The 25,863-nt window shown below is 33.9% G+C and overlaps 3 protein-coding genes across 3 annotated transcripts; 1 reads left to right on the top strand and 2 right to left on the bottom strand.

The window, feature by feature from the left end:
- Positions 1-10,158: 10,158 nt before the first annotated feature.
- Positions 10,159-13,486, bottom strand: LOC108991454. The gene is made up of 3 exons (XM_018965697.2): positions 12,208-13,486; positions 12,056-12,106; positions 10,159-10,818 (listed from the first exon to the last, which is right to left on the bottom strand). The coding sequence occupies exons 1-3, from the start codon at positions 13,028-13,030 to the stop codon at positions 10,772-10,774; spliced, it is 921 nt and encodes a 306-aa protein (XP_018821242.2). The 5' UTR covers positions 13,031-13,486; the 3' UTR covers positions 10,159-10,771.
- Positions 13,487-17,490: 4,004 nt separating this feature from the next.
- LOC108991489 lies at positions 17,491-21,040 on the top strand. The gene is made up of 5 exons (XM_018965749.2): positions 17,491-17,822; positions 18,477-18,581; positions 19,631-19,886; positions 20,049-20,126; positions 20,414-21,040. Exons 1-5 carry the CDS (start codon positions 17,784-17,786, stop codon positions 20,548-20,550), a joined length of 615 nt encoding a protein of 204 aa, XP_018821294.1. The 5' UTR covers positions 17,491-17,783; the 3' UTR covers positions 20,551-21,040.
- Positions 21,041-21,299: 259 nt separating this feature from the next.
- On the bottom strand, positions 21,300-25,345 carry LOC108991481 (U3 small nucleolar ribonucleoprotein protein MPP10). The gene is made up of 13 exons (XM_018965737.2): positions 24,634-25,345; positions 24,443-24,492; positions 23,973-24,096; positions 23,730-23,837; positions 23,459-23,596; positions 23,183-23,251; positions 23,032-23,073; positions 22,805-22,873; positions 22,511-22,582; positions 22,359-22,412; positions 22,125-22,266; positions 21,848-21,910; positions 21,300-21,754 (listed from the first exon to the last, which is right to left on the bottom strand). Exons 1-13 carry the CDS (start codon positions 25,297-25,299, stop codon positions 21,741-21,743), a joined length of 1,611 nt encoding a protein of 536 aa, XP_018821282.1. The 5' UTR covers positions 25,300-25,345; the 3' UTR covers positions 21,300-21,740.
- Between the last annotated feature and the right edge of the window lie 518 nt (positions 25,346-25,863).

Below are 25,863 nucleotides of genomic sequence, written 5' to 3' on the forward strand. Positions count from 1 at the left end.
GAATAGAGCTAATGTCAATACCATATCCGATTCTTCAAATTAAAATTTAATTGAAGGCTCCAGAAAAGCAAATATAATGTTACCAGAAGGAACACAATTTTGTATTGACGATACTTTATATTCTTCAAAATCTAAAAAAATTAGCTAAGTTTTAAATATATCCGTCGTAATGGTTATCATGTTGAAACCATCAATGAAGGCAGTAATGAATATCTTTACATTACTTATATGATTTCAATCCAGAAGCTCATATTAGAAAAATTATCAGCTTTCTCTTCGGGCTTATATTATACAAGTATGAGTACAATTGAATCAAATATTGTAATGCACCAGAAGTGCCCTAATCCAAAATTTTTTATGCTTTGACATGATCATCTTGGACATTCGGGATCAATTATGATACGATGAATAATGGAGAACTCACATGGACATCCTCTAAAGAACCTGAATATTCTTTTACCAAATGATTGTCCATGTGCATCATGTTCTTAAGGAAAACATATTATTAGACCATCCCCTTCTAAGGTAGTAATTAAATCTCCATCAGTTTTAGAAAGAATTTATGGGAACAGATGTGGGCCAATACATCCGCCATGTGGACCATTTAGATATTTTATGGTTTTAATATATGTATCAACTAGATGGTCACATGTTTGTCTACTATTAACTCGTAATATTGCATTTGCTAGACTTTTTGCACAAATTATTAGATTACGAGATTAATTTCCTGATTATCCAATCAAGTCTATCAAATTGGATAATGCATCAGAATTTACATTTCAAGTCTTTGATAATTATTGCATGTCAATAGGAATTCATGTTGAATATTCAGTTGCCCATGTACATACTCAGAATGGTTTAGCCGAATCGTTTATTAAACGACTTCAACTAATTACTAAACCTTGACTTATGAGAACAAAACTAACAGAGTTTCTTCGGGCAGGTGGCACCTATAAAAGGCATTTATCGGAGACGAATCACGAGCTGCTGTGTAGGTGTTCCTCAGTAAACCATGTGACACGCATAGCAGGGGAACATTGCTCTCTCGCCTTCCCATTCGATGAAAACACTCCATCTCTCTGTTCTCTCTCGCTCTCTCAATCGACAGAACCTCTCTCACTCTCCGTCACTCTCCTTCCCTCTTCAAACACCATAATGATCTCCAGAATCTCTCTCTCTCCTTCGATCTATCTTCTCCCTCACGAAAACCCTAAACCGATCTTCAGAATCTCTCTCTCTCTCTCTCTCTCTCTCTCTCTCTCTCTCTCACGGAAACCATAAGACGAAGTTCAGAATCTCTCTCTCTCTCTCTCATTCCCTCTCTCTACTTCGATCAACAACCCGGAATTAAGTCTCCGAAACTTTGTATTGCAACTTCACCGTCGGAGGACCTCAGGTACCAATTTCTCTAATCTCCGATTTTCTCATATTCCTAATTTTTTGTAATCCCTAATTCTAATGGTCTGTGTTTTGTGTGTTTTGTTGTAGGGTTTTTGGTTTTGATTTATCACTATTTGCACAACGACAAACCAGTCAAAATCATGGTCTGTGTTTCGTTATTCTCTAGTTTTCTCTAGTTTCCAATTGTAATATAGAATAAAAAATCTGTGTTATGCCTATACACTTTATCACACACAAAAAATGCATTATCGGTCTGCTTTTTTTTACATTGGCTGCATATATTCTATACACTTTGTCACACACAAAAAATGCATCCCAAGAAACCATCAGATTGAACTGACACTACCTCAAGTATATAGTATTTATCCATGTTAGAGCACTAATTATAAAAAAATAAGATGCAAAACTATTCCAGTAACACTCTTGGCCACAAGTTGATTGATTACATTGTTTTAGGGATTGATTTAATATTGATTACATTGTTTTATACTCTCTAATTTTTTAGGGATTAATTTAATATTGATTACATTGTTTTATGTTGGGATGAATGATTTTGGGTGGAGTTCGGATAGTGATGATGTTGAGATACTAACGACAAGAAACTGTCCACAAGTTGTAAATGAAACTATTGAAGATGAAACTGTGGATAATTAATATGATGTGAATTTGGGAGATGGATTGAATATGGGAGATGGCGTGAATTTGGAAGATGGTGACGGAGATGGAGTGAATATGGGAGATGGAGATGGAGTCAATGTCATTTCCACTTCTAGTAGTGGACTTTTTGAACCTTTTATTAGAAATGAATTTGATGAAGTTGAGGACGCCCAAGTATTTTACAGGCATATGCAAGACAAAAGGTTTTGCAATGAGGACCAACCATACGCAATTATCGAGAGGGGACAAAAAATTAATTGGAGTACACTATGTTTGTACAAGGAAAAGATTTAGGCGTGAATGTCTCAAACAAAAAGAAAGACAAATTTTCGAACCAGATAAACAAAGATTGTGTTTAAAGCTATCATGTGTATAAAAAAAGATAGTGAAAGGTGGATAGTATGCAAGTTTTACCCTCAACACAATCATAAGCTACTCACACCAAGAAGTACCAGTATGCTCCGTGGACATAGAAGAGTAACACGCGTGTAAAAAAATCTCATTCAGACTTTGAATGAGTGGTGTACCGACAAGGAAGATAATGTCGGTGTTAAGCAAAGAAACATGTTGTGATTTTAATATTGGTTGTATTGGAAAGGACGTCCAAAATTATTTGAGAAATAAAAGAAAAAAAATTGTTTGAAAAGGGAGATGCACAAAGGTTGTATGCATACTTTCTTGAACAATAGTGTAAAGAACTTAGGTTTGTGTACTCAATGCAAGTCGAAGAGAATGGGTGTATGGGAAGCTGTTTTTTAGCAGATGCAAGATCTAGATCTTCATGTCAATATTTCAGAGATGTTATCACATTTGATGCGACGTACCTTACAAATGTTTATAAGATGTCATTTGTGCCGTTCTCAGGAGTTAATCATCATCATCAAACCATAATGTTTGGTTGTGCGTTGTTAGTGAACGAGACAACTGAATCCTATATATGATTACTGAGAACATGGCAGGAAGCAATGCTTGGGCGTGCCCCTTTAACCATTATTACTGATGATGACAAAGTATTGGCCAAAGCCATTGTAGAGGTACTCCTAAATACAACTCACCGGTTATGCTTGTGGCATATTTTAACAATATTTTTAGAACATTTGGCACATGTCTATAACAAGTTTCCAGACTTTCAAAAAGAGTTCCATCATTGTATCCATGATAATGTAACATCTGATAAGTTCGAGGAGGAATGAGTTTCAATACTAGTGAAGTATAGTCTAGTAGGTAATGATTGGCTCCAAAATCTTTACAACCGAAGGGAGAAGTGGGTCCTTGCTTACTTACGAACGACATTTTGTGCCGGGATGTCAACCACGCAAAGGAGCGAGAGCATGAATAAATTCTTCAATGATTATGTGCGATCAAACACGATGGTGAGTGACTTTGTGCATCAGTACGAAAAAACCTTAGATGCACGTTATTTTAAAGAAAAAGAGAAGGATGTGAGAACGAAATTTAGTATGCCGGTTTTGAAAACATGTTGGAAAATTAAAAAAGAGGTGGTCAAAGTGTATACAAGGAAGTCCTTCAATATCTTTCAAGACGAGCTATTCAATTGCCAACGATATAAAGCAACAAAGGTTCAGCAAGAGAGTGAGAGTAAAATGTACGAGGTGGCACCTAAGGGCAATGACAAACGTATCTATTATGTGATTTTGGACTGTAAAGAAGCAAAGGCAATATATATATGTCATATGTTTGAGTTTGTGGGTATTCCTTGTAAGCATATTCTCTGTGTATTCATGAAGAAATCAAACTTAGATAGTTTGTCACATCAGTATGTTTTAGAGCGATGGACCATCAATGCTAAGAGTCGAGCTATCCGTGAAATACCAAATCCTGAGGGGCATGTTCAACACAAGAAGATCCGATAATGCGAAAAAGTCATTTGATGATGAAGTTTTACGATATTGCAGTACTGGGTCACAATCAAGGTTTAAAATGGACCACCTTTCTCTTGCCTTGGACAAGGTACACAAGAAGTTGCTTCTCATAGATAGTATTGAAGAACAAAATTTAGAAGGCGGAGATATGTCACGTAACAATCCCCCTGCGTTAAAATCACAAGTAATATCAAATTTCTTGCAAACTATACAAGATCCTAAACGGGTGCCAACGAAAGAAAGACCAAAATCTTTGAGAGCAAAGAACCCGAAAGAGACTCAATCAGTGAAGAAAAGACGCTGTAGCATTTGTAAGATTGAGGGTCATACCAAGAACAACAGTCCTTTATTGGGATATTGTACAAATATTCAAATTTTTGTTTATATTTTAATCTAATAACTTCATTTTTATGCTTATTTTGTCTTTCATGTAGGGATGTTGGAAATGTAAATGACAACATGTCACAAAGGGTGAATCTTGAAGAAGAAACATGAGGTTGGTGTTCTTTTGTTTGTTTGGCAGTTCTGTGTATGGATCATGATGGTAGTCTTATTGTGGGAAGTTAATTAATTTTTTTTTTAATGTTACAGGAAATGGCTGGTTCCGATAAAGGCATTGTTTCCATGGAGTCTGTGATCATAATTTAGAGATGTTGAATTTCTGGGCTTAATGTAATTGGAGCATCTAATGTATTTGTATTTTGGCTATTTTGAATATTTTTATTTGTATTGGGCGTGCAATGTTTCCTTATATAATGTTTTGTAAGTATTGAGAAATTAATTGAAAAGTATGACTTTGAGGATATTGTGATCAGAGACACAATTAATGCTAGTCTGAGACCCCAAATTACACATTCAAACAAGGCTAGTAGTTCTAAAAGTCAGCATGTTGAATTTTATTAGAATCCCCAGAATAGATTAAAAACAATTTCATGCAACTTTGTCACCTAGTCATCAGTATGTTCCTGCATAACAGTTGCAGCTTACACGTTAAAAAAGATCAAAAGAAAAGAAGAAATTGAGGAAGTTGTATTTTGTGAGTAGTGATTTATTTATTTTCCATTTCTTGCATAGACTTTAACTGTTTAAAGTTATTATTTTCTTTTGTACCCAAGTAATATCTCATCTAATAAGGTAACCAATCTAGATGAATGGCATTAGGAAAGGAAACACATGTTTCTTGTTTGTATGATTCAAGTAAAGCTTTAATAGGAACTGAAAGACTGTTTCATGTACCAAGAACACGTAGGATAAGAATGGATACAAAACAAGACAAACCCATGACATACATGATTATTGTTCAAACCATGACATACATGATTATCGTTCAAACCATCACAAAAATTACAGCACAAAGCAAAACAATACAAAACCATGACAACAATAGAACTTGTAATGTTTCCTTGTACTTCTTTTCCATAGTTTTGAATTTTGTTTTTTCAGCCATTACACGTGCTTGATTGATCTTGTTGTTCCTTCTTTGAGCTAACTCCAATGTAATTTTGCAACAAATGTTTTGTTCCATTTCAAAATCAATCAATTGAAAAAATCCGCATTGTTTGTCCATCTTATACTTAGGACAATTAAAAAACCGTCTGTCAAAACTAATATCTTTGGCAGAAATCCTTAGCTTTGATGGAATTCCACAGTGGCAAAATGGTATATCCAACCCAGCTTCATATTTTACTCTTAAACTCAAAGAACTTGAACTAGAACTAACACCGTTGTTATATTGCATTTTACACATCAGTTATGGTGGCAAATACCGAATAAAAGCAACATTTAGATAAATAATTGTGGGGTTGGACCCCTGGCCTTGCCATGCAAGCAATTTAGCATAATAATTCTGGGTGGATATGATTGAAAGGGGATCAATACCTTCTAAAATAAATCACAAAACAGCAAGTAGTTTTACTCTCACAATCACATATATTTATACTGTAGTTTTACACAGAGTGGAACATAGTTTTACACCTATAATCACATATATTAATACTTATGTTTTACACCTATCCAACAAAAGTGTGATATATTAATAAGTGTGGAACATGTAGTTTTACAATGCGTTTGATATATTTTTACACCTATTCAACAAAAGGGACATGGGACCGACCTCTAAACAGAGTGGAACATGTAGTTTTACATCTATAATCACATATATTAATTCTTTTTCTATCTTTCCTTTTTTCCCAATAGATAGGGTTTTTTCAATTTTATTGTGGCCACTTTAATACTACAAATTTGCTTGTGAAGGGCAATCTGCTCGAAAAAAAAATAGTACACTATGAATTGGGTTACAGATCAAAACGTGGAGAAAATTACCTTCATTCTTCGGTGGAGTCGAGGAGGGTCAGGGTTTTGTGGGAAATATATTGTAAAACAAACCTAAAAAAATAATCAACCGAAAATTAGGGATACGAAAAAATAAAACCCTAATCTACTGTGAGGAGAAGAAAAATTTCAATCCAAATCCAAATGGCACTACCTCAACGTCTTTCTTGCAGGTTTCGTGGCAACACTACCTCCGAGGTCATTCCCGGGCATGAGAGGGAATGAGAGTGACGGAGATGGAGTGAGAAAGAGCAGAGCATAGACTTCAAAATCACATATTATGAGAGAGTGAGGTTCCGTCGAGCGAGAGAGCACAGAGAGATTGAGTGTTTTCGTCGATTATGGTGGTTTTCGCCTTTCGGGATTGAGAGAGCGAGAGAAGAGAGAGAGGGAGTGTTTTCATTCGAGAGAGTAGAGAGAGAGGGACCATTTTCTTTTTCTTTTTCGTTCGAGAGAGAGAGGGAGTGTTTATTCCCTGTAAGACGCGTCTCTTCGCTTCTTCATGTACCGCATACGTGGCAACTGGCCATTGGATTCCGATATATGCAGGTTATAGGAGACACCTACAGGAATGTTTTCTCCAAAACTAAATGTTTTTGCTTGGGGACATTCAATTTTACATGCTGCATCATTAGTTCGAATTAGACCAACTGCCCATAATAAATACTCTCCATTGCAACTTGCTTTTGATCAATCACAAAATATTTTTCATCTTCGTATTTTTGGTTATGATGTCTATGTTCTGATTGTACCTCCCAAACGCACTAAGATGGGCCCTCAACGAAGACTTGGTATTTATAGTGGTTTTGATTCTCCTTCTATTATTAGATACCTTGAACCTTTAACTGGTGATATTCTTAAGACACATTTCGAATATTGTCATTTTGATGAAATAATTTTTCCACCATTAGGAAAATATAATGTGCCTGGAGCACAAAAAGAAATAACATGGAAAACATCGATATCTTATATTGATCCTCATACAAATCAGTATGAACTGGAAGTCCAAAGGATTATTCATTTACAAAGTATTGCAAATCAATTATCGGATGCATTTACTGATAGTAAGAAAATAATAAAATCTCATATTTCAGCTGCTAATATCTCTACCCGAATTGAAGTACCTATAGTACAATCAAGAAATCAAGCAGCAAATGAATCTAAGACGTGCTTGTAGCGTGGAAGACCTATTGGTGCAAAGGATAAGATTCTCCGAAAGAGAAAAGCAACAGAAATTGGTATTCTTAAAGAAAGCATACCCACAAAACAAGCAACAAAATCAATTGATCTATCCAAACTTTAAACACCAAATTCTTCTAAAAAAGAATCCCCTGAAAATGAATCTTTTGAAGAGATATCTCCTGAAGAAGAACAAGTACTTGAAAATAATGAGATCTTAATAAATTATATAAGTAAAAGAGAATTATGAGATAAAAATAACATTATTGTCGACAATATATTTTCATTTAAAGTTACAATTGATACTATCAAAAGTAAAGATGAAATTGAACCATAAACTGTTGCAAAATGTCGACGTAGAAAGGATTGGCCAAAATGAAAAAATGCAGTTAATGTATAATTGAATTCACTTGTAAAACGTGAAGTATTTAGACCTGTCATCCAAACACCTAAAGATGTTACACCTGTTGAATATAAGTGTGTATTTGTACAAGAACGTAATGAGAAAAATGAAATCATGATATATAAAGCATGACTTGTTGCACAAGATTTCTCGCAGAAACCTGGTATTGATTTTCAAGAAACATATTCTCTGTAATGGATTCAATTAGATTTAGATTTTTTATTTGCTTGGTAGTAATAGAAAGTTTAGATATGCGTTTAATGGATGTGGTTATCGCATATTTATATAGATAACTAGATAATGATATATACATGAAAATCCATGAAGGATATAAACTACTCGAAACATATAATTCAAAATCCAGAAGTATTTATTCTATCAAGTTACAAAAATCATTATATGGTTTGAAGCAATCTGGACACATGTGGTACAATCGTCTTTGCGAATATCTATTGAAAGAAAGATTTGAGAATAATCAAATTTGTCCATGTTTTTTTATTAAGAAGTCAAAGTCTGGAATACATATGGATGATTTAAATCTCGTTGGGACTCCAGAAGAGCTCATGATAACTACAACTTGTTTGAAAAATAAATTTGAAATGAAAGATCTTGAAAAAATCAGATTTTATCTTGGTTTACAAATTGAACATCTTTTAAATATAATTTTAGTTCATTAGTCTACATATACAGAAAAAGTCCTAAAGCACTTTTATATGGATAAAGCTCACCCTTTAAGCACTCAAATGGTTGATTGATCACTTGATATTGAGAATGATCCCTTTTGTCCTTGAGGGAAAGATGAAGAAATTTTTGATCCTTAAGTATCATTTCTTAGTGCAATTGGTGCTTTAATATATTTTTCAAATTCTACAAGACCTGATATTGCATTTTCAATCAACTTACTAGCAAGATATAGTTCTGGACCAACTCGAAAACATTGAAATGGAATCAAACTTGTCCTACGTTATCTTCATGGTATGATTGCCGTGAGATTATTTTATCTAAAAGAATCAAGCATACAATTAATTGGATATGCGGATGCAGGTTATTTATCTGATCTGCATAAGGGCGTTCTCAAAGATGATACCTATTTACATATGGAGGTACAACTATTTCATGGAAGTCTGTCAAACAAACAATAGTAGCTACTTCTTCTAATCACTCAGAAATTATTGCAATACATGAAGCAAGCCGTGAATGCAGTTGGTTAAGATCATTAATTCAACATATTCAAGAAAGTGTGGTTTACCCACAATCAAAGGCGGCCCAACAATATTATACAAAGATAATGAGGCATGTATTATGCAAAAAAGAAGCGGCTACATCAAAGACGATAGGACCAAGCATATTTCACCAAAGTTCTTTTATACACATGAGTTTCAAAAAGGTGGTGACATTGATATCAAGAAGATACCGCCAAGTGATAATTTGATAGACTTATTCACTAAAGAAGATTGGCATACCTACAAGAGGAAATCAATTATCATCTGGGTTGTACTCTTTTTCATTCGCTAAAGATTTTTCCCTAGGGTTTTACTTTGTAAGGTTTTAATAAGACAATCATAAAATATTCAAAGACACATTAAAATATTGTACTCTTTTTCCTTCACAAGTTTTTCCCACTGGGTTTTCTTTGGCAATGTTTTAACGAGGCATATTCTTTGTGTATGGTTATCCAAGGAGAAGTGTTGTAAATTCATGAAATGTATTTGATGGATGACCATTAGAATTCTTCCATATTCATGTATCCCTATTTATCATGTTCATGTATCCCTTTGATTCATGTATTGTCATTCTCTAAATTCATGTACCCATTTAATATCATGTATCATTCATGCTTATAAAATGATATCATGTATCCTTCATGCTTATAAAATGGTGTCTTGAGGAGCATTTGTAGTAAACTTACAACAAGGAAGCTGAGATAAATAATATTTAGTTCTTGAAAAACTAATTCTAGATATTGTGGTCTTTTAATTCTCTTTTTACTTTTCTTTAATTTTACAACAGAAACTTCACTAATTAATTATGAGTGATCCTTTTATCCACTCAACCTCCATGCCTTTATGGAAAACCATAAATTTTCTCTTCCACCAATAAATAAAGATGGATAATGATAAGTTTATTACTTTCACCATTTATTTATTATTCTTTTTATTTATTTATTTATTTTTATTTAATAGTTAAAGAAGTGAGTATTACTGAAGTTGTATATTTTTTTAATTTTTTTTAATGATTAAACATGTTAAAAAAATACTTAAAATAAAATAATAAAAAGTAAAAATTTCAAATATACTACAAAGTCGTAAAAGTGTAGTAGAATAAAGATAATAAAGATATGTACATTGAATATAAACATCACATCTGACACAAAGATGGCAACCTCGGCACTTGCATCTTTAGCATCCAGCAAAGAAATCCAACATTCAATACCTAGGACAATAGATACATCTCATCTTTGCATAAAATCTAAACTGCAATGGTAAAATAATATTCATAGGTTTTTTGGATCATGTAATTGCATTCTTGCACCAAAATACATAAAATAATGCCCATGCCTCTAAGCTCAAACTCAAAAAATTAAGTGGCTTTTTTTTTTTTACCATGTTGAAAGGAAAAATGAAGCATAAACATTTAAAAATATGCTCACTTTCTCTTTTATATGCCCATGCATACGAAAGAAAATAAGAAAATTCATTTTAATTGAAATGGATAATATTTATTTAGTATAAAATTCGAGATATTTTGATCATTTCACTTGTTATTATTCGAAGTAGAATGACCAAAATACCATGTATTTTATCTTTAATAAATACTCTCCATTTTCAAATGAGCCAAATAGAGATAATCAAGTGATCTGATTTCACTCATACAGAATGAATAATGAGATATACATGAAGTAAATTGGCTCTCTGCATTATATTTGACTGGCTGTCATCCATGCTATTATACCCATAAAAGATCCTACAAAAAAAGGAAATATATTCAAAATCAGATGCACAATATCTCATCAACAGCAAAGAGTCCTAAAGAAAAGGGAAATTTCAAATAAATACATAACTCTCAGTTCTATTTGGGCATTACAAAGCTGGTGAAAATTTCATTAGAAATGTCATTCTTATATTTGTGTGTGTATATATATATATATATATAATATGACAATATATATAATATTATATATATAAAAAATGATACACATACAACCATTTAAGGAAAAATCTATTTATAAGCTGGCATAGATAGCATACCTAATAAAGTGCTTATATATCATAATTTGATTTGGAAGAGCAATTTTAAAACTTGAATTTCAAAAGTTAAATATTTCTATTTATGCGATATAAATGTTGTGCTCTATACATCGATTTTAGAATAGAATAACTATTTTCACAACACTGTTTTAAATGAGATGTATTTTTATAAAATAATTTATAAAAATAACATCTTTTTACATAAGTACTCTCGATTTAAAATATAATTATATAAGAAATTATAAAAATGATTGTAAAAAAAATTGTGCGCCTATATTATTATATATATATATGTGGCAATATTTATATATTATAAATTCCAATGGTGTCAATATAATTTAGAAGGACCCTACTACAGAAATCCCTGGTGACAGCGCAAAAATATATATCTTTTTTCAAACATGTTTTAAACTCATATATTTATTAAATAAATATTTTTTTAATTATTAAGCATTAAAAAAATAATAAAGTACAAATTATTGGTGATTTATCGAATATCATTTCTCAATGTGCAATGCTAGAATGTAGTACGAGAAAAGTTATTGAGAAGGCCATTTAATCTTTTTATTTTATTTATTTTTTATGCATTTTTTAATCTCTTAAATATTTAAAAAAATTATAATATTATTATAAAATACTTACTTAATCATTAAATAAAAAAATAAAACTTTTGAAACCCATTTTCGGCATACAAGCAATTTCTTTTTCTAATTTTAGGATTCGTAAGAATAGATGAGATGAGATAAAATAATTTTAAATAAGTTAAATAAAATATTATTATAATATTATTTTTTAATATTATTATTATTTTAAAATAATAAAAAATTTAATTTTTTATTATATTTTATAAAAAAATTTAAACAAAATTATAACCATGAAAAGGAATAAAATAAAACGAGAGAGATGAATTCTATATCAAAGCAGCCCTTAGAATCTTGTGTCTAGAAAGCTACCTGCAACTAATGTGTCCATCACAGACCTCTTCTTTCTGCTTGATGAGTTGACTGCACAGGATTATTAAAAAAAATTGATATCACGGCCCCATAGAGTGAGATCATGAAGATTTTCCAAACGAAAATCAAGTCTGATTTTGGTGTCTAAGTACCTGAGTCACAATTGGAGGTTGAATTCAATCTGCCGCACATGCACAGTTGTCTGATCCCGTCGGTACCATACCCGCAAGTACCGCCGGTGGCCGCACAGGCGCTGCAGAAATCATTATTCTCCTCGACCACCGAATACTTCACACGAACTCCATACGACCACGCACCAGGGCCATCCAATTTCAGTGGTGCTAGAGTATAAGCACTGCTGTACCCTTCGCACTCGAGCTTCGTGAGATTTATAGCCTTGATCGACTCAAATGGCACGGCGCAGCATTCCGGAGGGCTGGACCCGTACGCCGAGCTGATGACTTTTGTTCTGTGACCCAACAAATCCCATGCCGGGCACCCGTAGTACTCCTCGCACCCCATGCCGGAAACGTTCCGGCATGGCAAATGCTTTCCCGGGTAACCTTGGAAGAGTGGGGACCGAGCCGAGCAGCCTATTAGCATGAACACATTGTCGGCGATCGGGTTCATGTACGGGAACCGCCACGGCTCAACGACGAAGCCGTTGCCTTTGCCTCCTAGCACGATGGTGTCACAGGTCGACATGTGAGGTTCATGCAGGGTAAGTGTTTGATAAGCGTAGTCTATTTCCAAGACACGGTAGGAACCGGAGCTAATGTGGAACATGAGCACATCGTTCATGCAAAATAGGAGGTCTCGGAAGCCTGGGTGGCCGCAGCCATATTGGAGCGCAAATGGGTAATCTATGGTTATGTTTCCACAGTAGGATCTGCATGTGTTAAGTGGGCTTGAGAAAGCTACTACTACTGCACTAACAAAGAGGTAGAAGAGGGTGTTGAAAATGTGCATGTTCATGGCCGGATTGATGCGTTTCTTCAGAGTACGGAGATCAGGATGGATGAAGTGTTTTTGGTGGGTGTGGGATGATATATTCTTTGCTTGGAGAGTTGAGGGTAAATGTGGATTGGAAGAGCATGATTTTGGTGGGTGGGAGGGGACTTTATTCACATGGAGTGTTGAGGAGGAATCTGGTTGAATTGTTTATGGGTTTTGCTTCACTTTTTTCTATGGGCATTGGAATGTACTGATGGCTCCTTGAAGTTCTGATTAGCTTTAGTTTTTTGCTTTTTGGCATTGCGAGAATGATGGGGTTGCTTTATAATCAAGTATGCATCATGCTTCTCTATGACCTTAACAGTGGAAGAAGTTCAGATATTTGAATTGAAAAGGCTATTTCATACGAGGAATACTGAAGGTACACTGGCCATTGAGGGCTTGAAGGGGGCAATGAAATACGTAGAGGCATGAACTTTTTTATTTATTTATTGTTGTGTCTAAAATAAGTTGGCCCAAGTGGTGAAGACTTTGGTCTTGGAATATCACTCCTTTCAAGGTCTAAGGTTCAACACTTCATGGGTGCAAACAATCAATTGGAGCCACACTCCATGATGAAAAGTTAGCGATTTATCCAGTTTCATATAAGGAAACTTTCGAATGTACTTTGTACGGGATCGATGTTTACTCTATAGTGATGAGTCTAAAGGGTCCTACCTTAGAGAGATTCTCCAACATAAAAAAAAAAAAAAAAAATCTAATTAATCTTAAACGTGCACGAGCCCTCAACAAATAGATTTTTACCAATACCCATTGGATAATTTAAAGAAAATGTCTCGTAATTTGATGCTCTAGGAGTGTAAATGTATAATGTCGAATCTAGAACGTCGCCTACGCCACACCTTCGATTTGCCTATCTACTAACACCACTTCATAAGAGCAACTGCTTAGTTTTGAAAGGGTGTGGGGTTCAACAAGACAAAGTAACTAAAGTAGTAAAAAGTTTGTGTTAAAGAACTAATTTTGTTGCTTTTTAATTTTTTAAGAGATATTAACGTGATGATATATATCTTAAAGAGTAAATTTTTTTTTTTTATAACTTCAATTCATGAATAATTCTATTTGAAAACTTTTACATCACACACACTATCCACGTGACATAGCTTGATTTGAGAGATCCATGAATCTTACAAATCAAATTGAGTAAATCCATTTGGCAGCCAGTTTTCTTTTCTAATATCACACACCTAACATGACAAACCTGCAGACATTTAAATTCGAATTTTCATCTCTCACTTCCACTGTGTGATTCTAGGGCTTTCGATCCAATTTCCTCCCTTCCTTTCTCCTCCCGTGTGTCACTCACTTCCTCCCAATTTCGGTCTCCGGCTTCGTACTCCTCTCTTTCTCACTCACTCACTCCCTCTCGTGCTCCTCTCTCTCCCTCTGTATTGTGATTTTACGACAAAGTCGTCCCATTGCAAACCTTAAACAGTACAGGCCCTTTGCAAAATTCAATTTTCAGTTCGGTCTTAGAGTATGTTTTTTTGGATTGGACCAGACCGAAACCGACCGAATCACTTACATATAAATTTTTAAAATATTATATATATATATAATATTGTTTATATAGTAGTTATATAAGTTAATTATGCAAATTTCTCTAATCTATCACCATTGACCATATAAAATGTAAATATAATATATACTATCAATTAACTAATATATCATACAATAAATTATATGATAATATATGTTATTATATATAGATACATATTCTACTAAAGTGCTAAGTTAGTAGCTATTAACATCATAAATATAATTATAATTAATTATTTTTTAATAAGTTAGTTACTAAATGTCCTTAGCTCATATGGACCGAATTGAAACAATTGGACTGACCAAACCAATAGCTAACGGTCCGGTCCGGTCCTTAGGGGAAAAATGATAGATTGAATTTTTGATCCGTTACCTCATACCAAACCAAACCAATTACATCCCTAAAATTATACCATGTTGGTGGTGTGTGATGTAAACGCACAACTCTAAACCCATTAGTTTTACATTAATGTTAAATACAGTTTTAAAATGTATAAATTTCGTACAGTCTATTTGAAAAAAATGAGGTTCACTATTAAAAAAATGATTTATCCAATTTTTTAATAAGGAGTGCAAAAGATTTGAACACCCTAAGATTACAAATATAATTTTTCTTGTTTTTAATCATGTTAGATGTTTGGTTTATTTTAAATACTCTTTTTAAAATAAAAATCACTTGAAATACTTCAATCAATTTGTCTATATTAAGAGCAGCGTAACGTTCTTAGATTCTTAAGAAAATTGATATAATGATCAATTTGATAAAATTCAAATACCCAAAAATTGGCGAGATTTTTATAAACTGTGGTAAAAAAAAAATTAAGAATAATAATACACATATAGTTTTTTATATAACTATGTTCTAAATTAAGAATATTTTTATAAAATTATGATTTTAACTTATCTACGATCTATATACAATTATTGAATAAAATAATAATTTTTTTATCAAGTGGTGGGAAAAATATAATTATGATAATGTCAAAAAAATATTTTCAAAAATTACCAAAACTCCTAAGGTCGAACTCAATAAAGTAGATTTCAGACTCGATTAGCATCCATTACAAGCAAGAAAGACTTAAATAAATTAGCTAAAACAATGCACAAATATCAGACAGCGATGATGAAGAAGACCCACTACATCAGGTTAGATTATCTCAATCACAACAAGTTACATCGTCACAGGCCTCTCATTCTTAAGCTCAATAGGCCTCTCCTTCTCAAGTTCAACAAGTCTCTCCTTCTCATGACAACTCATCTTATCATCTAGCACATTTAATGGACTTTCAAGATCCATTTAATCTAGAACTTACATATTATTACACTCAGATTATCATGTGATTCATGAAGACAAAAACCAGAAGCACTAGTATTGATTACTGTCATAAGAACTCTATATTTAGATTCACCACCGCATAAAAATAAGCAACTTTGGACGTTATCAGATAATTGTTCAATTCCACTCATCCAGCAGCATTATTGGTTCCACTATCCATCGACGTGTGAAGACAAAATTTCACGGCGTCCATTATTGATTACTGTGTAAAAAGTTACTATTATAGTGTCAATAAAATGAAGTTTGTAGATAAAGGAAGACATTCAAAAAAATCTCATCTGAAACCTTCCCTTTTCTCAATCCTCACTTCCAAAATACTCTCTTTGTGTAATATTTCCTTCATGTCTTTTGCTTGCAATCCGTCTGATAATTAATTTACTTGTAAGTATTATATTTTTAATAAAGTCAAATTTATTAGTTATGATTTCAATTTTTTATGTATATAATTAATAATTCATGCATATGGTCGGTTATACCGCATGTATTAATTGTTTCATGTTGGTTATATTATAAATTAATCATATATTACTTATATATATTATTTGGGATACATTATTGGATCTACGATTTATATACAATTATTAAATAATCTAATAATTTTTAAAAAAAATATCTTTACTTTGCTTTAATTTTACATGATTAATTTTAAATATATATTATTATATTAAGAAATAATTTAGATTTCATTTAGTTACACAAAAAAAGATGAAATGAGATGAGATGAAAGTTGAATAAAATATTATTAGAATATAATTTTTTTAATTTTATTTTTATTTTAAAATTTAAAAAGATTGAATTTTTTTTTTACATTTAAAAAAAATTGTAATGATTAACTTATATGAGATAGATGAGAAAACAAACCAAATCTTAGTAGTAGATAAAGTTAAAAAGTGTAAAAGTTTGCATACATTTTGAAAAAAAAAATACAATTATTATTAAAAAATAATTTTATGTGAGTTTTTTTATTTATTTAATTTTTTAAAAGAAAATACTTAAAATTTACCGAATTTAAAATTATAAATATCATTTATTTTATATAAAAGATCATAAATTTAAGAGTATTGGCATTGGATTAGTTGTATTTTCATTTTTAAATTTAATAAATATCATCTATATTTGCTCCACATTGAATTAACTAAATTACTTTTATCCAAACTATAAATTATAGTAAATTCATTATTCTTTTTAAATATGAAAAGTATTATAATAAGTCTAAAAGTATTTTTAAAATTATTATATTATAGATATAAGATTTTTATTCATATGAGATTTTACCATTTATATACATATGAGATTATTATATTATAGATTGTTAAATTGTGAAAATAAAAATAAATATGATTTGTTAGAAATTATTGAAATTTATGAAAATAAAGTATAAATTAATTAAAAAAATATAAATAATAAAAAATAATAATATTTTATTATTATAATAGAGAATGTAATGATTAATTTAATATAAATTTTAAATTTTGAATGATTAATTAAAAGTGAGAAAGTTACGTATTAATTAAAATTTAAAGGATTGAATAGTGAATCTAATGCTATAATCGTTGAGTTTCCCTCAGTCATTTTGCCTCTACTGTGCCGCCTCATCGGCGGAACCGCTATTGCAGAACAGTAGAGAAGGACATCTAGCACTCTCATCGTGTATCAATAGCCGTCTGTTTGGCTGCCGAGAAACTGAGGGGAACTCCACACTTTGATCGTTTTAGTTTTGCATTGTCAGGACTGCAAAAAAGAGGTTCGGGTTTTACTTCAATTCTTGGTGGCCAAACAGTTCGTTAGGACTTCAACTGAGAATTCATCTTTTGAGAGTTTGTGTAGTAACCGCCAATCATGGAAACTCTAGAAAAATCCGAGGAGACCGTCTCAAATGTAAGATATTCTTTGAAAACTTTCATTTGTCTCATTTTGCTGCTAAACGTAATAAATGTCATGATTGAGTTAAACCCTCAATAAAACCCTGATTTTAATTTAGGAATTTATCCATTTACCAATATGATATTCGTGTGAAGCTGAACTTACGGCACAAAAAAATGTTATTTGTGCGAAGGGTGTTTTCAAATTCAAAAATTTAACCTAGAAACCTTAGCTCCGTTGTTTTGCTTGCCAATTTGCCTCATTTCCGGTTGTGTTTTCTTAGTATTCATTTGTAGATCAAGGTTGGTGGGCTTTTCTAGTATCTTTATCCTTCTTTAGCTTCCGCGTACAAGTAATTTGAACTGGGGAATGACACCTTGAAAAAATGTTAACGAATTTGTAGGGAGAACGAGAAATTTAACTATCTGTGAAGACCAAATTGAATAACACTTGAACTAAGATATTGCTCTTTTCTTAAAGCTTAAGGAGGTCTAGGGATTCGGTCTTTATATATACGAGGGATCTCTAGGGGAGTGGGACCATACAGAGGCTCTCTATTTTTCGGTTCTTGATATTTACATATATGCCTTTAAATCTGTAAGGAATGTAAATTGTAATATATGATTGTGTCTAATTGCCATAGACTAATCTCGTCTTCTACTCCATCAGAATACTCAAAGGATGGCTGGAACTGTCAATTGGGGCACAGCAACTGTCATTGGAGTGTTTGCGGGCATGCTATATGGAGGTAGTAAGGAGGCAGCTGCTTCTGTTGTAAGTTTTGTACTCAAAATCCTGCTTGCGATGTTTCTCCTGCGTGAGCGTGTTTGATTAACTTACACATCTTAAACTCTATTTTAATTAATTTTTGAGGATTGATATGAGGATTGAAGATGAGTTGGAATAAAATGGTTGAGCAGACTTTCACATGCTAATCTTGCGAGAACTAATTAACCTGCTGAAGTTTATGAGTTGAACATTTTGCATACTAACCTTTTGAGTTTAAAATATAAACTAGTATACAGGTATGTTTGGTGTATTTTACCTTTTGCTCCAACCAATACTGGGAGGTGTTATGAGTTATGTTTGCTGTATTTTGTGTGTCAATAATAGGCAGGATGGCCACTGGAAAGTTATGGCTTGCATTTGGGTACACGCTTTAACAATGCAAGGAGCTAGCCAGATCTTCTTCTCTCTTAAGGAATAAATGTGCTTTCTTTTTTCTTTTCTTTTTTTTCTTTTTTTGATGTTGGGGAACCTTTCCAAGGCAAGGCCCTTCGGTCCCACCCCTGCAGAGTAAATCTTGGTCCCGTGCACCTCACCCTCTAAAGTTTTCCTATACGGAACTGGTTAAATCGCTGACTTTTCACCCCAAAGGAATAAATGTGCTTTCTTTGTAGCAGTATTCCTAGAAATGATGGGTGTTAAGGATGCTCTTGCAGCGACAACTTTGATACATGATATGGCAATTTATGCAAACTGGTTTAAAAGTTACTTATATGGATGTATTTCAGATGATGGCCCTCCATATTCGTTCAGTTATTGCACCATCTTTTGTTGCTGGCAGATCACTTCTGAATTACTTCCTTTAACTCCAGCCCTCTTTGACATAAAAACAATAGTGGAAAAAACGCAAGTCTGTGGAAATGGCACTTGTTCTGGGCTTAACATTTTAATCTTCCTCAGTAAATTTTCCACTATTTTCTGATGTTAACTGTTGCCAGCTAATGAACTTTTCTGTTCAATCCTAGTAGCTTCCATTTTCTTGAACATATTGAGATCAACTATGATAACTTTATGATGGCATTGCATTGTTTTGGCAGAGCAAGGATGCAGAAGTGATGTTGAAGCTAGGGAGCACACCAGACAAGCGTGAGCAGTACCGATTGATGAGAGATGCAATGGAGAAGAGGTTTATCCGAGTCACGCGTGGCTCAATAGTTGGTGGAGTGCGCCTTGGAATGTTCACTGCTGCATTCTACAATTTACAGAATTTGCTTGCAGAGAAACGAGGTGTGCATGACGTTTTCAATGTTGTTGGAGCTGGTTCAGCCACTGCTGCGGTATTTGGTCTAATTAGTAAGAAGTCAGAAACTCATATATCAGATGTATTGACTTGCTGAAATTGAGTTTTCAAAATTTAGTCACCTATAGCACCTAAAATAATTTTCTTTATTAGCATATATTATTTTGTTTATTTGAGGTCAACTGTAATTAACTTCTCTTTCTCTTTCATATTAGTGCCAGGGTCGCTCATTTGGCGTGCAAGGAATGTTGCTCTAGGTTCAGCTCTGGGAGCAGCAATTTGTTTCCCTCTTGGTAATAGATTCGTTGCCTGTGTTATTATTGAGCCTTCAAATTACACTTTCAATATAACAGCAAAACGAAAATGCCGTTGCTGTTGGAACACAATAATTTAACACAAGCTGCTGGAGTTGCCTCAGTCATCTTATCATAATTTCCAAGATAATCATAATTGTGGTTCTTAAATGGATCTCAGTGGCTTAAGCCCTCTTGTTACTTGAGCAGGCTTAGGAGAATATATTGCAGCATGAGTTCCTTGAGAAGTGTTGAACTTTCATTTAAAAAGATGCATTATGTGACAGGTTGGCTCCAGCTGAAGCTTATAGAGAAAGCAAATGAGGTGAATGAGGCTGCTCATCTTGGTTCAGATCAAAGGGGAGAAGCAAAGAGTGGTGTCAGTGCAGCAATAGAAAGGCTTGAAGAAAACTTGAATAAATAGAACAACAAAATTTGGACGGGCCTAACCTCTCCAGTTTTCGATTTTCTGTTGAAGGTAGAGGGATCGAAAGAAAGACACATCCAGCACTCGAAACAGTTTTAATCCTTTCGCCTTATAAAATAGCGAGAATGAGAATCAATAAGTTTTGATTTCGATGTTATTTATGCCTCTTTTGTTGGTGATGATGTTAGGTCAGTTACCTCAGAGATACACAACTCAAGATGTGGGTTACACTGTTCTCATCTTATTCATTTATATATTATCAGAATTCTAGATGGATCCCAGCAATTGTAATATTTTGAACATATTTGAATAATATGCATAGGCTAGAAAAAGTATAGGATGATAGGTAACCTTGAATTGTAAGGGTGCAATTGATAGTAGTTACTAACTAGTGGAAGCAAACCAGGCTCTTTATGTCATCAAATGAATAAACATGTTGTGGGAGATTTCGAGGATGTTGCTGGAAGGGGTGAGGCTATAAATATCATTGTTCTGTTTTATGTCTCTGGTGTTGGAACTTTGCTTTAGACATATAACGGGGAACTCTTATGGATTTAAACTTGGTCAAAATTATGAAACTAGAGTGATTTACCACATCAAAGGATCTCTAACATAACAAGGGCAACTCCACTTGCAATCCTAGCTCCTAAACTGCCGTAATTAGTTGCATACTACTACGAAGCTCTACAAACAGCGACTGACTTCCCTTGGATTTAACCAATGTGTAATCAATTGGAAGGGCTAGAAAGCACCAAAGCAATCACAAAGCTTATAAATTCATCATAAACAATGAACTTGCTTCCATGGAAATAGCACATAAGCTGAATAAAAGAATGTAACTGAACATGAAACGATATGTTTGTTCAATAGGATAGGCATGCACCAAGAAACAAAAAAGACTTTGAGATTAAATTACATGACAAAATTGATGTATAAGCTAAGTCCGACGTTTGAAGAATATGATGCTTCATTCTTTTCGATTCTCTTTCAAACGGGTTTCTTTTCACATCCATCAGAAGCCAGAAGGCGAAGGTAGGACTGAGGAAAGGAGATGATAAAAAGAAGGCATCCCCCTCCCTCTTTCCTGGCTCTCTCTCCTCTTAGCTGTCCTTTAGTCACAACCACAATCTTAGTAGGAAAGTCAATGAGGAGCCCCTGGCATATTTTGATCATCTTAACAGATCTCATTATTCTTCTTTGCCTGCCAGTTCAAGAAAGTTTGAGGGTAAGGGGTGGTATCTCATTAATTCCCTTGATGATAAGTAATCGAATCAGAGAAAAAAATAAAGGTTACCATGATCGTGGTTTATGGAGGTGCTGTCTCGTGCCTTCTTGGCAGTCAGTTTAACTGCCTCAGCTGTAAGCATGTTTCCCAAAAATAAATAACTTACATGGAAACGGGTATACAAAATAGAAAGGCCAACACATAATGCGATAAACAGAGCAGTTTAAATTGGCAGTGTAAGGTCAGTGAGTACTCCAAGATAGCAGTCATTTGACCCAACAAAGGGAGACAATATTGGAGTTTAGCATTCCAAAAGCCATAAATGAATGTACTTATCCAAGCTAACCTTTGAACTTCCGTTTCTTGTTAGCTCTCCTCCTCTTCCTGTCTGCCTGCGTAAGCTCAACTTCTTCTTTAATGTCACCTTTGCCGGCGAACACTTCCTCAGGGGCCAGCATAGCTGCATCTGAGACTGCCACGGGTGCAATCTGGACATGGAAGACATTTTTTCAAATAAGTAATCCTCTAAAAAATACAGAAAGAAAATCTACTGGAGGCAACATATTGTCATATTCTTTACCTCTTCCATTGCTAGTGCAGGGACATTTGTTTGTATGGTCATGTCCTCTATAACCTATCCAAAAATAATCATAGGAAAAAAAAAAGACAATGTTCATGATACAGTATGCAAAATGATATGTTCATCATAATGATTGAGATTGTGAAGCGTACAGGTTTTGGTGTAAAGTGGAAATGAGAAAGAGCGTCCAGCTTTAAGCAAAGTTTCTTGAACAACACGCTTGCCTGATCAAAGGTAATGACAAGGTTGAGCATATAAAACACCTTCACAAGTCAAGTATGGGAGGAGGAAAAAAAAAGACAGTTAAATCGTATGTTCCACAGTCCTAGTCTTCCAAAAACCATCATTCGGACACAAGATATTTTTTTGATCTGTAAAAAATTATCATACGGACACGAGATATAATGATGAAAAAATATAAAAAGGAAATGTAGAAAGACTTGCACCTCTTTCTTTTTTTCATCCTTGAATGACAATGGAGCAGAAGTCATATCTGTCTTCTGAACATATTCTTCCTGCAAGTAATTGAAATAACAGATCATCAATTCTTGCCACTTTTAAGTAATTGTAGGAAGAATAAACTTCATTATTAAATTCATGACAAAATGTCACAAAGAAAAACATCAATCTGCATTTGAAAATCCCATAATGCATGATGTCAGTAAATACAAACCTCATAAATTTCAGCAAGACCCTTCTTGCTCTTATTCTCATCCTGCATACATGAACATGGGAAATGCTTAAATAATTTTCTATCATGATAATAGAAACTGGATAGGAATTAAAATCTGAAAATTGGCTAAATCTCAGTATATAATGTTTACCAACTCTTTAATTTCTTTAGATGCTTTGGAGGGCAACGTAAAAGCCTTACGGACATCATCAAACCGCCCCTATGAATATCATAGCAAGATTGTTGCCAATTAGGAATCCAAAGAGATGTAAGCCACAGTGATCAATGCAGCATGTAATGTAAAATTAGAAAGAAATATGCAATATCTTTTGATTTCCCTTGATCATTCTCTAATGCCAAGATAAAACAATAATTGTTTATATACTTGTGAACTCTGACTGATATCTGCTAAACAAGTGGAGTCTACCTCAAGGATCCCTTTCTTTATCATATCTTCAAGTGAGAATGTAACCTCCTCTGTGATGACAGGGGCAGGCTTTACATTGTGCTCAAAATCCAGATCAACTTCTAGCGCGCTGTTTAATGGCCTTTTTGCAGCAGTTACCTATTATTATAAGTGACAGGAAAATATGGAATCCATACTTAGACGTGAGGAGTTTAGTGGTATCTACAATTACTTCAATTGCAATCCATGCAAGTTTTTATCTGCCAATAAAATCTCAGAATGATAATATTACCTCTCCCTGCATGGTCCAAGCTTTTGGATCCAGGTTTGCTTTCTCCATCAGCCTTATTTTGGATCGAAGCTTCTCGAGTTCTTTTTCATGGGTGGAAACAGTCTCTTGCTTCAATTAATAAAATACTATTAAATCCAGTTCATAATAACTAAAAGCGCTGCTAGCAATCAGTTGTTACAGCAACTAAACAAGGTGTCCATATATTTCGTTTGAACTTTAAAGAGCATGTAGACTAAATAGTACCTGATTTTCAACTGCCTCGGCATATTCTTGTTCACTACCCATGTCTGAATCTTCTGATTCAGAATTCAATTCTGGTTTCTGTTTCGGAACCTTTCCTTTCTTAGCACCAAAAAAGTCTTCATAACTGAAAACAAGGTATGCACATGAAAGCCCGGAAAAAGGGATGCTAAGACGATCAATTTAGATTTTTTTAATACGGTCCAAAAAATAGAATCTATGATCTAGGATTTTCAAAGTACACTCCCACGCACGATAATGATAGTAAATATATACCTCAACAGGAGCTATATATTCATGCATTCATGGTCATGGAAATGGAATTTGCGCTCCCAATTATATTCCTAACAGCGAAGATGCAAAGTTTTCTAAAGTATGACTAAAATGAATTGGAACCGTTTGTTATCACCAATGATGATAAATGAACAAGATTACAAGAACAACATAGCCAAAACCAAACGACAAAGTAGCACCTTGCCAACTTGTCCGCATCTTCATCATCACCAAGCCCAAAATGTCCGAGCTAAAAGAAAAAAATTCCAATTAGTTAGAAACCCCCCAAAAAATATCATCTAATCTAGTAAACAAAAAAGAGCACCACCGAGGCCAAATTCAAAACCATATGCATCTTAAACAGGGTAATAAAACTAATAAAAACCCGCACCTCGTCATCTTCCTCGTCTTCGTCTTCGTCTTCCTCTTCATCATCCTCATCTTCATTTTTACCAAATTTCTGCTCCCCCTTTTTGTCCTTCTTTTTCAACCCATATTCCCTAGCTTCATCCTCATCCAAAAATTCCTCTAATTCCTTTATCTTCAAGAACTTATCCTCAACCCCACCACCTCCACCTTTCCCGGCCTCTTCTTCACCCTCACTGTCCCTCTCCTCATCCGCTTCCTCTTCCTCTTCCTCCTCTTCATCCAATTGCTCATCAAAATCATCCAAATCGTCATCAAAGTCTTCAACTTCCTTTTCTGCAACATTCCTTCCACCTTCAGAATCCTTCTTTCCGACTACCAAAACCTTACTGAGTTTCGAGATCACCTCCGGGCTCTTCTCGAAGCGCTTGACCTCGCGGCGGAGTGTAGGCAAGAGAGAGTTGGCTTGTAGGTCGATTTGCTGCCATATCTGTTCGGCGTCGAACCCTTCAGTCAAGAGCTTGTCAAAGGGTGACTTGGGAGCGAAGGGATTGAGCGAGGCGAAAAGGTGCTCCGAGGCAGCTCGAGTCGTTTGGGAAAGGGAGGGGCTCGGAGCCAGCCAAACCGGTGGTTCCGTCGCCATCAGAAGCCGCAGGGCTTCGAGCCCGGCTTCTTCGCTTAAAGTCGCCATTACCCGTGCCCTCCTCCCTCTCTGTCTCTCTCTGGTGAAGAAGAATAAGGGTTTGGGGGCTTAGGGTTTAAGAATGGTGAGCACGTGTCAGATACGTATTGGCGGATGAAAACAATGTTAGAAATTAAATTAAATTAAATTATGTTTTTAACTCTCCAAAATCATGTGATCTGATTGATTTGGTTGATTCTTCAATTAAAACTCAAAAGATTTTATAATTTGGTTGTTAAAAAATGTTTATGTGACATAATATTTCGTAGCAATGTTTTGCACAAAAATAAAATATTTATATTCTAAATATAGAAAATCAATTTTATTATAAACATAAATACGAGTTTCTTACAATTTTAAATAGTAACAAAAAATTATTTTTTTCTTAAAAAAAAGAACCACCCTAAATGGTCCTTGTAGGCCTAATCTTGAGTGGTTAAGATTGGCCACCTTTACTTATGGGTCACTCTTTTTGGATGGCCTAGATGGGATTATCATAGGATTAGCTTATAATTTTTTTTTCCTCTTTATTTTAGGTCGCAAGGTATTTTGATCGACCGCTTTTTGGTCATC

The sequence above is a fragment of the Juglans regia genome, chromosome 2 (assembly GCF_001411555.2).
Source record: "Juglans regia cultivar Chandler chromosome 2, Walnut 2.0, whole genome shotgun sequence".
Lineage (NCBI taxonomy): Eukaryota > Viridiplantae > Streptophyta > Magnoliopsida > Fagales > Juglandaceae > Juglans > Juglans regia.

Excerpts from the sequence above, each read along its gene's own strand:
- LOC108991454 (XM_018965697.2), bottom strand. The coding sequence starts at position 13,030 with ATGAACATGCACATTTTCAACACCCTCTTCTACCTCTTTGTTAGTGCA. Across the intron at positions 12,107-12,207 it reads AACCTCCAATTGTGACTCAG|TCAACTCATCAAGCAGAAAG; the intron begins GTACTTAGACAC and ends AATCCTGTGCAG. Across the intron at positions 10,819-12,055 it reads GATGGACACATTAGTTGCAG|GATCTTTTATGGGTATAATA; the intron begins GTAGCTTTCTAG and ends CTTTTTTTGTAG.
- LOC108991489 (XM_018965749.2), top strand. The coding sequence starts at position 17,784 with ATGGAAACTCTAGAAAAATCCGAGGAGACCGTCTCAAAT. Across the intron at positions 18,582-19,630 it reads AGGAGGCAGCTGCTTCTGTT|AGCAAGGATGCAGAAGTGAT; the intron begins GTAAGTTTTGTA and ends TTGTTTTGGCAG. Across the intron at positions 20,127-20,413 it reads AGCAATTTGTTTCCCTCTTG|GTTGGCTCCAGCTGAAGCTT; the intron begins GTAATAGATTCG and ends ATTATGTGACAG.
- LOC108991481 (XM_018965737.2), bottom strand. The coding sequence starts at position 25,299 with ATGGCGACTTTAAGCGAAGAAGCCGGGCTCGAAGCCCTGCGGCTTCTG. Across the intron at positions 23,597-23,729 it reads CTTGGACCATGCAGGGAGAG|GTAACTGCTGCAAAAAGGCC; the intron begins GTAATATTATCA and ends TTATAATAATAG. Across the intron at positions 22,583-22,804 it reads AGGATGAAAAAAAGAAAGAG|GCAAGCGTGTTGTTCAAGAA; the intron begins GTGCAAGTCTTT and ends ACCTTTGATCAG.